This window comes from Salvelinus fontinalis, chromosome 15, assembly GCF_029448725.1.
Source record: "Salvelinus fontinalis isolate EN_2023a chromosome 15, ASM2944872v1, whole genome shotgun sequence".
In the NCBI taxonomy this organism is placed as follows: domain Eukaryota; kingdom Metazoa; phylum Chordata; class Actinopteri; order Salmoniformes; family Salmonidae; genus Salvelinus; species Salvelinus fontinalis.
In genome coordinates this window covers 26,489,246-26,504,720 of record NC_074679.1, presented here as the reverse complement: position 1 = coordinate 26,504,720, position 15,475 = coordinate 26,489,246, and the positions used below count along the sequence as shown (strand labels likewise).

Here is a 15,475-nt window from a genome sequence, read left to right as displayed (position 1 = left end):
AAGAAGGTTTGCTGTGTCTGTCAGCGTAGTGTCCAGAGCATGGAGGCGCTACCAGGAGACAGGCCAGTACATCAGGAGACGTGGAGGAGGCCGTAGGAGGGCAACAACCCAGCAGCAGGACCGCTACCTCCGCCTTTGTGCAAGGAGGTGCACTGCCAGCGCCATGCAAAATGACCTCCAGCATGCCACAAATGTGCATGTGTCTGCTCAAACGGTCAGAAACAGACTCCATGAGGGTGGTATGAGGGCCCGACGTCCACAGGTGGGGGTTGTGCTTACAGCCCAACACCGTGCAGGACGTTTGGCATTTGCCAGAGAACACCAAGATTGGCAAATTCGCCACTGGCGCCCTGTGCTCTTCACAGATGAAAGCAGGTTCACACTGAGCACATGAGCACATGTGACAGACGTGACAGAGTCTGGAGACGCCGTGGAGAACGTTCTGCTGCCTGCAACATCCTCCAGCATGACCGGTTTGGCGATGGGTCAGTCATGGTGTGGGGTGGCATTTCTTTGTGGGGCCGCACAGCCCTCCATGTGCTCGCCAGAGGTAGCCTGACTGCCAATAGGTACCGAGATGAGATCCTCAGACCCCTTGTGAGACCATATGCTGACACATGCACATTTGTGGCCTGCTGGAGGTCATTTTGCATGGCGCTGGCAGTGCACCTCCTTGCACAAAGGCGGAGGTAGCGGTCCTGCTGCTGGGTTGTAGCCCTCCTACGGCCTCCTCCACGTCTCCTGATGTACTGGCCTGTCTCCTGGTAGCGCCTCCATGCTCTGGACACTACGCTGACAGACACAGCAAACCTTTTTGCCACAGCTCGCAATGATGTGCCATCCTGGATGAACTGCACTACCTGAGCCACTTGTGTGGGTTGTAGACTCCGTCTCATGCTACCACTAGAGTGAGAGCACCGCCAGCATTCAAAAGTGACCAAAACATCAGCCAGGAAGCATAGGAACTGAGAAGTGGTCTGTGGTCACCACCTGCAGAATCACTCCTTTTTTGGGGGTGTCTTGCTAATTGCCTATAATTTCCACCTTTTGTCTATTCCATTTGCACAACAGCATGTGAAATTTATTGTCGTGTGTGTGTGTGTTTTCCTGTGTGTGCTGGAGACTCCTGTGACGGGCAGGATGGGGCTGGGGGAGTGGATGTACAGCATCGCCTGATGGGCAGGAATTTAAGCTGTGGGAGGAGGCCAATCTACTTATTTTACCCCCAATGCATCCAATGTTTATTTTGGTCCCTTGTAGTCTGTTTAATTGGTCTGCTCTAGTCTAGTGTACAGTGTATTTGTTTTTTGTCAAATAACCACTATGGAAGCTTTTAACAGAAGTTTTACATCATTAGAAGGGTGAAAAGGGACTGTTTAGTTCAGGTAGTGTAGAGCTGACTGGTTGACACTGGTTTACATGGCCTATTGCTGAGTTGGCTGGTTAACACTTGTTGCTACTGGCTGATGTACATTGATCAGTCTACTGAGCGTTAACACAGTAAGTGACCTGACGTTCAAAATATGCTGCAATCGCTGGTGGCTGCCTGTCATGCGATGCCTCCAGTCCAGCCAGATATGCTCCTTAAGAAACAGGTCATTCCCCATGGAGGGGTCTTCTATACAGAGAGAAAAAACTCCTCCATCCATCAACAATACATAGACCTGACCTCACCGAGCCTCGCTGCCCCGACAAACGTCAATCCGATGTGCCCTCAGGCCTTTAATTAGCTGTCAATTAGTGCAAATTAATCAACTCCTCGCCTAGTTAAGCAATGCCGGCAGGCAGCTCCCAAACACGCCATTGTAGAGGAGCCATGAGAACTGGAGCTTGCAAACTCACTTTGCATCAGGGGGTCATCACGCCCTTGGCAGCGCTTTGTGGAAAGAAAAAAAAACAACCTCTTGCAGTGTTTTAGTTTTCCCTTGACTCGGCACAAGATGTGTTCTGTCATCAGGACAGGCTCACTGTTTCAACACAGAGCTACAGAGTTAAGAGCCGGGCTTGATTCAGAACTATAACAGCTAAATCACAAAATGTGTTGGATTTACCTGCTGGCAAAGTCTGATTAGAGTTGAAAAATGCTGCTTCTCATTCGTTATATCTGCACAGTATAGGGTGAATGCAGATGTATGGCTGTGTGAGCATCAGTGATCGTTCATTTTGATTGCTTGAACTTGATATTTCATACTATGCAATCTGCAGGGGCTGTGCGAATACATAGTTAGGTTACTTATACAGCCCATCATCTAGTGACCTTCCTGTGGACTGAAAGTTCTTTACCTATTCATTATAAATAGATGTCAAGCTTTTCCCATCAAAATGACTGCAGACTGAAGACTCCATTCATATTCAAAGGGGGAGGTTTTTGTTTGCGACATTAAGATATCTGGTGAAATGGAAAGTGACACAGTTAAACATCCTCTGGATTGATATCTCGTCTATGAAGGTCAAGAAGTTTACTTCAGATGACCTCAGTTTGTCTAACACACTAGATAGTCATATTTGGACTGGCTATGTAATAATGTGCTTTAAGGTTGAAGCACACATTTGTTTATTTCTTCTCCATTTCCTCCTTTCGTCGAGTTGAAATCTTAACGTATATTTGTTTCTCATTTGAGGGCAATCTGGTTTACACAACATGACAACTCTCCCACAGTAAGATGGAAACAGAGGGAAAGGGGGAACAGAACAGATAAACACATTTTTGCAACAGCTGTTTGCCTTTTAATCTGCAGCCTTCAGATCTTGTGGTCTTTGATGAGCAACCAAATACACGAATGACTGAACTAAATCTTCCCTTAATCTAGAGCCCTATTAGACTCTCCTCTCCTCTGCATGTAAATCAGGGTGGAGTCATTTTCATGTGGAGATGGATTATTAAAAGCCATACTGAGAAAGAGGGTCTCTTGCAACAATAAACAACAAAGCCGGGATAGATTGCAACAGAAGTGGAGTGAGGGCAGGAACACGCGGTGTAATTGACAGGTCATCCTGACTCACGGTTCCATGTGAATAGATGGGTTTATCTCGACTGGCTGATGCGTCATTAGCATATCCTGATAACATTGATTTCTTCATTACCCGTAATGAAATTTCCACTTAATAGCCTCCTAATTAGTTTCAACTGGTGATCGAGTAATTGTAGCGGTAATGTTTTTCTCCTTCTTAATCAGTGGCTCAATTTTAACTGTTTGATGTAGTTTACAATATTTATTTTGTTTTAGTATCCATGTCTCATTCACCCAATTTGACTAGATCAGATATGGACATAATCACACATTTCAAGAACAAAATGCAATTTAGCCTACCAAAATAACCATTTTACCAAACGTTTCCTTTTTTGTCACAAATTGCCATGCCCTAATGGCTATTTACAGTGCCTTCAAAAATATTCACACCACTTGACTTTTTCCACATTTTGTTGTGTTACGGACTGAATTTAAAATTGATTAAATAGAGATTTTTTTGTCATTAGCCAACATACCCCATAACCCCATAATGTCAAAGTGGAATTATGTTTTTAGAAATTTGTAAAAATGTATTAAAAATGAAAACTGAAATGTCTTGAGTGAATAAGTATTCAACCCCTTTGTTATGGCAAGCCTAAATAAATTGAGGAGTAAAAAGTAGCTTAACAAGTCACATAAAAGTTGCATGGACTCACTCTTTGTGCAGTAATAGTGTTTAACATGATTTTTGAATGACTACCTCATCTCTGTACCCCACACACAATTATCTGTAAGGTCCCTCAGTTGAGCAGTGAATTTAAGCATAGTGAAGTTATTAATGACGCTTTGGATGGTGTATCAATACACCCAGTCACCACAAAGAAACAGGCGTCCTTCCTAACTCAGTTGCTGGAGAGGAAGGAAACCGCTCAGGGATTTCACCATGAGGGCAATGGTGACTTTAAAACAGTTACAGAGTTTAATGGCTGTGATAGGACAAAACTGAGGATGGATCAACAACATTGTAGTTACTCCAAAATACTAACCTAACTGACAAAGGGAAAAGAAGGCCTGTACAGAATAAAACACTGAAAATGGTTGCCTAGCAATTTTTTTATTTTGTATTATTTACCTAGGCAAGTCAGTTAATAACAAGTTGTTATTTACAATGACGGCCTAGGAACAGTGGGTTAACTGCCTTGTTCAGTGGCAGAACGACAGATTTTTACCGTGTCAGCTCCGGGATTCAATCTAGCAGCCTTTCGGGTACTGGCCCAACTTGATATTTCTGTATTTCGTTTTCGATACATTTACAAAACTGTCTAAAAATAAGTTTTCACTTTGTCATTATGGGTTATTGTGTGTAGATGGGTGAAATAATATATATTTCATAAATGTTTTATTCCGTCTAACACAACAAAATGTGGCATAAATCAAGGGGTATGAATACTTTCCGAAGGCACTGTATCTACATCGAAATGGGGTTATCTTCAAACGTGTAAATTATATATTGTATGAACCGCTCTGTAGCCATGGATAGGTCGGTTTTAGCCTGACGTAAATCAGAGAGCCTGTAGGCTAATGGTATGAGGTGTCTTGTTTATACATGATAACCCACACCTGGCTCCAACGGGATTATGTCTGTATCAGTAGTCATGGCTGGACATCATCCGTAAATTTCACATTCACAGTAACAACAAGTTCCCATCGAATCAGTAGGTGTCATTTTTTGTGGAATAACTAAGTAGGCATAATAATAGGCCATTATTGTGTTTCTGGGGCACCTAACGCGTTTCTTGTCAACTTTAAACCAGGACATGTATTCATCTATTACCACGTGGCACTTAGATAAGATCGGAGTTAGCTTTGTCCCCCTCAGATAGTTTCAACTCATTTCCATAAATTATCTGGGTGTAATTATCTGTCCAGATGTCCAAATTGTCCCACACACATCTCCAAACGCATCCAAACCCTATGCGGAAAACAATAGTTGTATGACTTATTTGACTCATTAGTAGGCCTAATCGTAAACCTGCTCACAACAGGGTAATTTATTTGTATTATTGACAAAAGAATGCTGCCATATACAAGCATTTAGCTACACCAAGAGCATTTCGCTTCACCCGCAATAACATCTGCTAAATATGTGTATGTGACCAATAAAATGTAATTATATTCGAAACTAACTAAGTAGGTCACTTTCTGAATTGAACCAAATGAAGTATACTATTCGTCTCAAATGAAACGACTTATTCTGTGGAAAAGACCTCTGAGATATAGGATAACGAATGATATTGCAAGGAGAAAGGGTGGCTATCTAATCGAATTTATTGTTGGAACAATTATACGAATAATGCCAATTGAATTGATATAAAATCGATGTTTTTCAAATAGCCTAATTCGATCAAATTTAGATCAAAATAGTCGAAATAGATTTTGACGTTAAAATAGGCCTGCCTACATGTTCTCTCCAAATATTTAACATAAACTGCCTTTATTCAAACAAAGCGAATTGTGCATATAAAAAGCTGCGAGGCCTCCACACAGAGTTAAATTACGTTGGATTGCACCGGGGATTAAAATGTGAATTGAAAAAAAAAGCAATTAGCAAGACAAATAAATAAATGTATGTAACACATTAAACATCCGATAAAATTGTGACATTTTTGATAATGGTAATCATCTTTATTAATTTGATTGCACTTTATGAACATGCGTGCACGCATCCTTAGCATGCTCCCCATGCATCAGTAACTTGTTGGGTTTAATAAAACTCGGACCATCCTTTTCTAAACGATTGAAAGTGAAACAGTATGCTAATGTTGCTTTTGTTTGTATAGTTAATTAGACACCATGTTGTTTAATAAATATCTTCTAATATTCTAAGCGTTGGTAGCCCAGATTGTTTCATAATGTTCCATTTCTCATGTGAAATAAATATCTCCATAATCTGTAATGTACTGCCGCTGCTGTGAAATAGCAGTCTGTAGCGAGGCAGAGATGTGTGTTCGCTTCCAGGTGTCGTTTTGGAGAGGCTTTGATTTCTGTGTGGTTTCCTCTGTAGCATCTGGAGATCAATTATCCGTTCATGTGAGGCAACGGATGGACATGGAGATCATAGAAGATAGAAATAGCACTAGAATCTGGTCTGAAATATATGCAATGAAGAGGCTTATAGCCTAAACACTGACTAACATGCATTTTCATTTTATGAAATCGGTAACTTAATCCAGATCCCAGGTCGATTCAACCCCTCAAATAATTGTAATCCTGCATGAAACGTATAATATCGAGATCACGTTTAAATACCAGAATAATTGTCATATTCTATATACAGTATAAACGGTCACACATATAAATGAAAAACATAGCAAACGGCATGTGGCTATATATTTTTCTCAGTACATTGGATGGATAGCATAGCTTCGTATTTGCCTACATTCTTCAACTCAGTCCACCTGTTTCATCTTCTTTATCCGCAGTCGTTTTGGGTTATCCGGACACTCTGGTTTGTGTAGCCTACCTATATAGCCTTATAATATATCAGTTATTTGGGAATAAACCGTTTCCAAAGGCGCGTAATAATGCCTGATGCGCAGGAATCCGGAAAAATCCCTCGTAGCTGATTGGCTGCTGGACTCTGACTCTTGTTGGGATGGACCTGTTGGATAAAAGGACCCTTTTAGAGAGTCTCGAGTGATACATCGTGGCTAGTGCGCTGGGGACCGACCTGTGAGCCGATACAAATAGGGAATAGGCCAACTATCGAAATCACCATGACAGGTAAACAAGGAGCTGCGGTGCTATCGGAAACGTTGAATATATCCAAAACGTCCTCTATCGGTGCTAACGGAGGGAATAGCAGCCTGCACCAACAATCAAAGAACAGCGCCACGCATCCTCCCAGATGCACCGGATTCGGGATACAGGAGATTTTAGGGCTGAATAAAGAGCCTTCGGCGGCCCCGAGGAGCACCTTGCAGTCGCTACCATCTGGGGCGCACCTGCTTGCCGCCAGGTCAATGCTTGGCCCCGCTGGTGTAGGAGTTGGGATGGGATTAATCGGGCCTGGAGGGATTCCGTCATTCTACAGGCAACCGGCGTTTTTGGAGGTCCTGCAGGATGCGCAGAACGTTCACTTACAAACCCACAACAGAACTGTGGGACATCTGGACCACAGCCAGTCCGCCAGTTCAGGTAGGAATTACAGTCGTCATTACATTAAAGACTTAAAATATACAGTTGTATTATTAGTAGTAGTAATAGTAGTACTATTAGTAGTAGTTAGCCTATTATTATTATTCTTATTAGTAGTATTAGTAGTAGTAAGCTAGTATTAGTATTCATATTATTATTAGGCTGAACTTTAAAAGCACAATGGAGAACCATAGGCAACTTATAATATAAAATTATACTAACAATAATACAAATAGGCTACTTATGTCAGTATTATAACAAGAACAGAATATAATGATAACATCTGTGTTAGACGTTGTTTCTTAGCCTACTCAATTTTAACACTACAATTGTGATAACATATTGAATATGTTCCTCAAACGAGTCCTTCATGTTATTGCCACGTTTTCTAATATTCACAGACTCAGAAGATGTGTCATCAAGTGAACGAAAACTCTCAAAGAACTCATTAAGCCAGAGCAAGAAACGGAAGAAAAGACGGCACCGGTAGGCGTTGCATTCCCACACATGATAGGCCTATTGTTGTTTATCAGAACGCTATGGCCTAATAGCTTCAAATTCTGAAGCGCACGTTTCAGCATTTTTTGTTTGGCCTAACGATACTTGTTTTTTGTTTAGGGCTTTTGAACTGTCTTAATTCAAGAACAACTATTTTGGATTTTGTGAAGGCTATTGTAACAAGATTGAAAAATTATGTATTGAAGAATTGAAAAAGTAGCCCATGCTAATTACTGAGCTGACAAACTTGTCCTTTTCCAATATTAATAACCTTGTAACAAATATGGAATTACATTTAATAGGGTCTAGGCCTAGATGTTATAAAGTTAATACAAATTATTTTTATGCAATTAGGCTTACAACGCATTTCCTTATTTAATGGTCTTTGGATTCCATTTTTCCATATAGCAAATTAAGGATTTAGGCCTACAAGTGTGAATTTACAGGCTAGCCTACTCTAACAATTCCGTATTATTTCATACATTTGTGTTAATTCATTTTGATGTACATTTGTTTTGGGGTGTGGAAGCATTAGCGTTTTGTTGCGAATCAGCCCCGGTCAATTCATCATGCATGGGCCTATTTTGAATATAGACTTTTTACAATCGAGTGTATAGGCCTAAAAGTACACCATATGGATATGGCCTACCTTTTACTTATTAAAACGTTTCATAACGATATAGGCTTAGTCTGTGAATACTTTATCATTCCTTTATGAGGGGGATGAGACATTGAAATGGATATAGATTATTTTCTTTTCCTCCAGCATAAAGAAAAAAAAGGGATTTTTTTATGTATCCATTTATTTATACTCACTTACCGAGTGCATGAAAATGATGCTTTCTGGCTTACATGCATTGGCTACTGAATACTTTTTATTGTAATGAAATACTATGACCGGGCAGCTGCTTTTGGATGTTATGTGGACGAGAGGGTCGCTGCATTGAGTTAGGACTACTCTATTTTTAAAATGCACCATTGTTTTGCATGTACCTAAGATTAAATCCATACCACCAAAACCTTTGTATATATAAGATGTACGGCATGCATTGGGCCACCGTGCAAATTAAGGTGTGCATTTGTACAGCTGATCTGTTTAAATTAAATAATAGCCAACCGAGCTTGCCTATTTATTTGCATTGCAACCATTTTTCAATGTGGACAATTTACATATTTCATATTTCTTCAGGACCATATTCACATCTTACCAGCTCGAGGAGTTGGAGAAGGCCTTTAATGAAGCTCACTACCCAGATGTGTATGCAAGAGAGATGCTGGCTATGAAAACAGAGCTTCCTGAGGACAGAATACAGGTATGACAGCAGGCTGTTGATGTTGGCAGTTTATTATGGTATATCATGTCAGAGGAAATGTATTTTTTCACTTGAGTTCTTCCTCCCCAACACAAATGCATTCAATTTATTAGCATGAACTAAAATTGCATTTAAATGTCTCAGAACAGCATTATTCATGTTTATAGCCTATAATTTTGATTTATCTACTGGATAAAATTACTGGAATATTATGTCAGATATAGTTTTTTTACGTCATACTCAGTGTCCTTGCAAAGAAACTCAAACTGGAATATTGTTACTCTGCAAAATATTTAATACAGGAGAACTTGTGCTAATTGTAAAAAATCTTTCTCCAATTAAATGTGATTAACAGTGAATAATTCTTCTTCTTTTTAATATATGTTCTGCATTTATCTTAGAGCAAGCACTATTAAGCACTATTGATATCTGTCACTGGATACATTGCGACTGTGATCTGCTTTTGATATTGGCATTATTAGCATTATTCTCTTTGAAATAATCATAATTCAATTTACATGATAATGGTTGTAGTTTTGCTAACAAATTAATGATCAGTTAAAGGCCCAATGCAGCCGTTTTTATATCAATATCAAATCATTTCTGGCTAACAATTAAGTACCTTACTTAAATAGATTACCATTAAAATGGGCAAAAGTAGCTATTTAGCAAAAAACTATTTCTCAAGCAAAAATTTGGCTAGGACTGTCTGGGAGTGGTCTGAGGGAGGAGGGGAAAACTAGCTGTTATTAGCAGAGAGGTTTGGAACTCTCTTTGTTATTGGTCTATTAACCAATTTACCACATGGTGATGTCACCATGGAAAGCCAAAACTCCTGTGGAATATCATATCAATCCTTTATGGGCAGAAGGTGGTTTTGGGGTCCATGGACAGAGTACAGGACACTAATGGCCGGGATGGAGGAAATAAATGGCATCAAACACCTGGAAACCATGTGTTTGATGTATTTGATACCATTCCACTGATTCCGCCCCAGTCATTACCACGACCCAGTTCTCACCAATCAAGTTGCCACCAACCTCCTGTGCTGCTGGTGATGTCATCACACCAAACAGGCTGAAATTTCAGGCAGTCTTTTCAAACAGCTCTTACACTAAAAGGGCATTACCATCAATTTCACAGCATTATTCCAACCTCATAATATACAGGTAACTGCCAAAATAAAAGATACTTGAGTAAATGAGGGATTCAAAGTATAGCAGGGGCTTCCACACAGGTGTGGTTCCTGAATTAATTAGGCAATTAAAACATCCCATCATGCTTAGGGTCATGTATAAAAATGCCCAGTTGCACATTATTTTGGCTACCATGGCTAGAAGAAGAGATCTCAGTGACTTTCAAAGAGGGGTTTCAAAGGAGCATAGGGAGTTTAAAGTGTGTGTGTGTGTGTGTGTGTGTGTGTGTGTGTGTGTGTGTGTGTGTGTGTGTGTGTGTGTGTGTGTGTGTGTGTCAGTCACCAGATCTCAACCCAATTGAACACTTATCGGAGATTCTGGAGTGGGGCATGAAACAGCGTTTTCCACCACTATCAACAAAACACCAAATTATGGAATTTATCGTGGAAGAATGGTATTGTATCCTTCCAATAAAGTGCCAGACACTTGTAGAATATATGCCAAGATGCATCAAAGCTGTCCTGACGCCTCTGGCGGCTTGTGTCGGCCCAACGCCCTGTTAAGATACTTTAAATTGGTGTTTCCTTTATTTTTCAGTTACCTGTATGTAAAACATAGAAAAATCAAGGTTTTGACTGCACTGGGCCTTTACGTTGAAATAGGCTCGTCTCAACATTTTTGGCTTTAGCCGTGGGATTTAAATAGCCTTGATCCAGACTATAAAGCAGGTATTAAAAAAACAATGAATTGTCTAGAAAATGAAAAGTGGTGTAATCTAGGCCTAGCCTACTCTGCACTTGACGAACTAGTTAACCACATAATGTTTTATGGAGGATGCAAGTGTGCCCACGTAAATCGATCAGAGATGTCAAAGACACCTCTAGCAGCATCCTCGCCAGAGCAGATCATCTCTCATCAGGCGCAGTTGGATGTGAAACAATTTGTTCTCGGAGAGGAGCACTAACGACCTAATCATGCTATCAAGGCGGAAGAAGATTGCGGTGTGACCTGGACCATCCATCTGCCCGAGCGCCTTTTAATTTCGTTCTCATTAAGGCTTTTCGCCGCGAATAAATAATAAGGAAATAAATAAATAAACGTAGGCTATTCCTATCCTAAATAAAATTAACACCCAATTTTCTCATAGATTGTAATTAGTTAAATCAGATGAGCTTGCCTTGTTCCAGGGGGAGGCTGGCTCGAGACACTGGGAGTTCAGACGAAATAACTACATTGAATTTATTAGCACGGGTCAATAGCGCCGTTCCCCCGAGTCCCGCTCGTTTAATTTCCCGTGATATTTGCCCGCCTGTCCACCATCGATTGGGCTTGAAATTAACTTATTTTTCAATCAGCCTCGGCGTGCCCTAGGGGTCGCTTCTGCTCGCAGCTTCCCCCTCGGCTTCCTTTGAGGGCCAGAGAAACAATTTCTCATAAAAAAGCATCTTGTATGAAATAAGGGCTATCATCAGAATTACCAGAAAAAGGTTCTAAATGGTTTTGATCATTTTCAATTTAATGTCTGGTCCCCCTCCACAGTCGAGACATCTCTGTGCTTCCCCTCTTCTTTTTTTGCACAGCACATACAGCCATCAGAAGTGGCCAAGGCTGTTTAACAGCTCTGTGTTGTGCTATGAAATCAATTTGGCCTCTCACTGAGCTGACAGATAGCCTGGGGGCCCCAACCAGTAGTCATGGTTGGGCAAGTGAAGCATCTTAATGTTTTAGTCACTATCCGTCTACACTACCTCAGGCTGGGGGGAGATAGGGACTGACAGAAGGCAGAGATCATTCAGAGACCACCAGCAGCCTGTATGGGAAATCAATGTGCTGAATCAAATCACATCAGTTTTATCTTATATCACCACACATTACATAAGAGATCTAACAGATATCTCAAAACAACACTGAAGTGAATGTAAACCATTAGGTCTGCCAAAGATTGGGATGGATTTTTCACAGGGTGGACAACTGTGTCACAATGTGATGCCAGTGCTAGAGCCAGTTAAGGTGGTGGTGTCGGTCAGTTAGTAGACTCATTGATGCTGCTAGTGTCAGTGTGTCTGAATATTGCTAGTTTCAGTGTTGGTCAGTGGTACTGAATAATTTCTCCTGGGTTACAGGTCTGGTTCCAGAACCGCAGGGCCAAATGGAGGAAGAGGGAGAAGTGCTGGGGTCGCAGCAGTGTGATGGCAGAGTATGGGCTGTATGGCGCCATGGTCCGCCACTCTATCCCCCTACCGGATTCCATCCTCAAGTCCGCCAAGGATGGCATCATGGACTCCTGTGCCCCATGGCTGCTTGGTATGAGACTAATGTTTTATCTACAGCAGATTTCACCCTCCATGCTTACTCTCAGATATTTTCCACATTTTACACACACACACATTTTTTCATAATTTACATATCGCTTAGTGGGAGAAAAAAACTATTCAGCAAATATTTACTATCAGTTTACACTTATTATGAATCCTCAATTTGAAGATCATATTCCTATAGCTAAATCAGAACTATTTCTTTGCTTACTATTTTCAGTTCAAGATGGCTTTCCAATCAGCAGACGCTTTTCTAAATCCGAATACCCACAATTCTTTACAGGGATGCACAAAAAGTCCATGGAGACCACGGTCGTCCAGCCAAAAGGGAAGTCCGATGTTCCCCAGCAGCCAGCCATTCAGAGGGCTGAAGAGTGCGACGTGGAGGAGAAGAGGGCGGAGGGCAAGTCACCCATCTCCAAAGAGGAACTGAGGGAGAACAGCATCGCAGCACTCAGGGCAAAAGCACAGGAGCACAGTGCCAAGGTGCTTGGGACTGTTACATGCGAGAGACCGGAGAGCAAAGTGGAGAGACAGGCGACAGAGGAAAAATCTAGTGGCCCTTTGAGTCCAGTGGAAGAGCCCAAGAGTCCATAGACCCTCACTTTGTACAGACTTTGCAGTGCCCCTGACTGTGCTCTAAACATCTGTATGGACTCAACTAGATTGATCAGTATTACAGTGTTCTCTGAGAGGTTTTTACATGTTGAACATCCTAGATCTCTATTATACTGTTTTAAAATGACCTGCTTTATACTGGTCTTCCTATTGGAAAGATTAAATATCTACATTTGTATTTTATTGACTTAGAAAAACCCCAATGCACTTTCTGTCTTTCTTACTCACTGACATTCATACAAATATTGATGCTTACACATTGTTGAAAATGGTTTAATATGGGGTTAGCAGTCCATACAGATGTAAATTGCTGACAACCCCTATAACTAGAAGATACCCACTTTACACATTTCTATCATTGAATATTCTTAAACTACTAATTCAGTGTGCAAAGTGCATACTTGTGTTTGTTATAATGAACCAATTAGGACATTTGTTGATATATAAGTTTGTTGATATATAAGTAGCCAATCTCTGAAACTATACTGTACTCTATATTGAATTCACAGCATCCATAGTGTTGATGCTGACTGTGTTTCTTGTCTAGTCGCTCCACTGAAGCGACTATACATCTGTGGGATGATGATGTACGAAAGGGAAAACATTACTCCACTAATCTGGAACACACAATAACTAAAACGTTGTCTTACGTTGTTCTTATGCTGTATATAATGGAGATAAAGACGGTTTACAAAGGCACTGTTAAAATATACTTTCATGTAGTCTTTAAATGTTTGTGTTTTTGTTTCACAGTCTGTATAGTATGCAATACAAAGTATTAAACAATTTTTTATGAGGTCTGCTGTTACATTATTTTGTGTATTACCTCATCACAAAGCCAAGTGGCCAGGTAAACCTGCACAAGAGAAGCTGTAGGTCTATAATTATTGATATTCTTCGCTACCTGGGCTTACTTATGATATTTACATCTTCAGTAAGCAGCAAGAAGTAAGTCCTGGACTGCTGTACCAGACAAAGGATGCTCTAAAATCCACCAGAGTTGTCCTTGTTGTCATTCCCTGTGCATGATGCTCCGTTGGTCATGCTCATTAGAAGGTGGCTAGCTGGTCCTATAACTGAACGCTCTGCCTGTTCCCAGGGCAGCCAAGTGTAGCACTGTGTTCTGTCTGCAATCTGTTGCAGTTGAGAGGCTTCAATCTCTCAAATTAAACTATGGGGCCGATGCATGAGGATCATATGGGAGAGCCAGTGAAACAGCCCAGATGAGAAGCTCTCAGCCTGTATTAAAGGCGCCTGCTCTGATACTTACTAAGAACCTTATCAGGCTCTAGTAATGCTTTTTTATCCCTTCGTTTCAGATGTTTAGATCACTTATCCATCCCAGCTTTTTTTATGAATGCACATACTGCTAGCTGCAAAGTTGAGCTAACGTATATGCATTGTTTCACAGGTCAACGTGACGCAATGGATTTTAGATTTAGATTCGATTTATTAAGAGTGGATGCAAGATGGGCTCCATCAGATTGCATGTTGAATCAGATTCACTCCTCAGTGGCAGATGAGTGTCAGTAGGCATCAACATGTTTGCATGCCAGATTATTATAATAATCTTTGGCTACGTTTACACAGGCAGCCCAATTCTGATCTTTGTCCAATTATTGGCAAAATACCAATTAGTGGAAACAGATCGGAATTGGGCTGCCTGTGTCACACGTTAGGGGAAATACTGGCAATTTCTAACTGACAAAAACAAGCATACATAAATAATAATGATAAGGAAATAGCATTACTAGAGGTAGCATAATAGGAATATTAAAACATTCAAAATAAGTGTTGTATTTCATTTGGAATGTTAAGCAACTTGACCACTTTATAAATGGTATTAGGCCTACTGTAGTACTCATAGCTAGATGTGTGGATGCAGCCTGCTCAACACTAATCTCCTATAGTGTATCAGCAGCATTTTGTCCATCCTGAATCATCACTACTGGATCTTTGATTCCAGCTGCTCCTCATCATCATTGACCCTGTATGGCTAGTGCCACTGTCATTAGATTTACACTGTTCATTTGACGCTAATTTAATTAAGTGTAATCAATTCAATGACATCTGGTGTGATAATGCCTGATTTGTGTAAAAAATATATGTTTTAGGAACATCGATTTCATTCATTGAGGGATATTTGCCACTATTGATTCAATGGTCCAGTTGATTAGAAATGCCGTAAATTTCAGATTTCATAAAAAAATGCCCTTTACAGTGTACTCAGAAAGTATTCAGACCCCTTGACGTTTTTTACATTTTGTTATGTTACAGCCTTATTCTAAAATGGATTTAAAAAATGTGTTATCCTCAATCTACACAAAATACTTCATAATGAGAAAGCAAAAACAGGTTTTGGGCAATTTTTGCAAATGTATAAAAAACTTAAAACAAATTACACATTTACATAAGTATTCAGACTATTTACTCAGTACTTTGTTCAA

The 15,475-nt window shown here is 40.4% G+C and overlaps 1 protein-coding gene across 2 annotated transcripts; it reads left to right on the top strand.

Annotated features, from left to right (window-relative positions):
* The first annotated feature begins 558 nt into the window (after positions 1-558).
* On the top strand, positions 559-13,825 carry LOC129811652 (visual system homeobox 2-like). Of its 2 annotated transcripts, none has more exons than XM_055863119.1 (5): positions 559-7,148; positions 7,550-7,634; positions 8,836-8,959; positions 12,219-12,399; positions 12,631-13,825. In XM_055863119.1, the coding sequence occupies exons 1-5, from the start codon at positions 6,728-6,730 to the stop codon at positions 13,005-13,007; spliced, it is 1,188 nt and encodes a 395-aa protein (XP_055719094.1). In that variant the 5' UTR covers positions 559-6,727; the 3' UTR covers positions 13,008-13,825. The 2 variants fall into 2 exon arrangements, with proteins under 2 accessions (XP_055719094.1, XP_055719095.1); XM_055863120.1 differs by having other exon boundaries at positions 560-7,148; positions 12,694-13,825.
* The last annotated feature ends 1,650 nt before the right edge of the window (positions 13,826-15,475 follow it).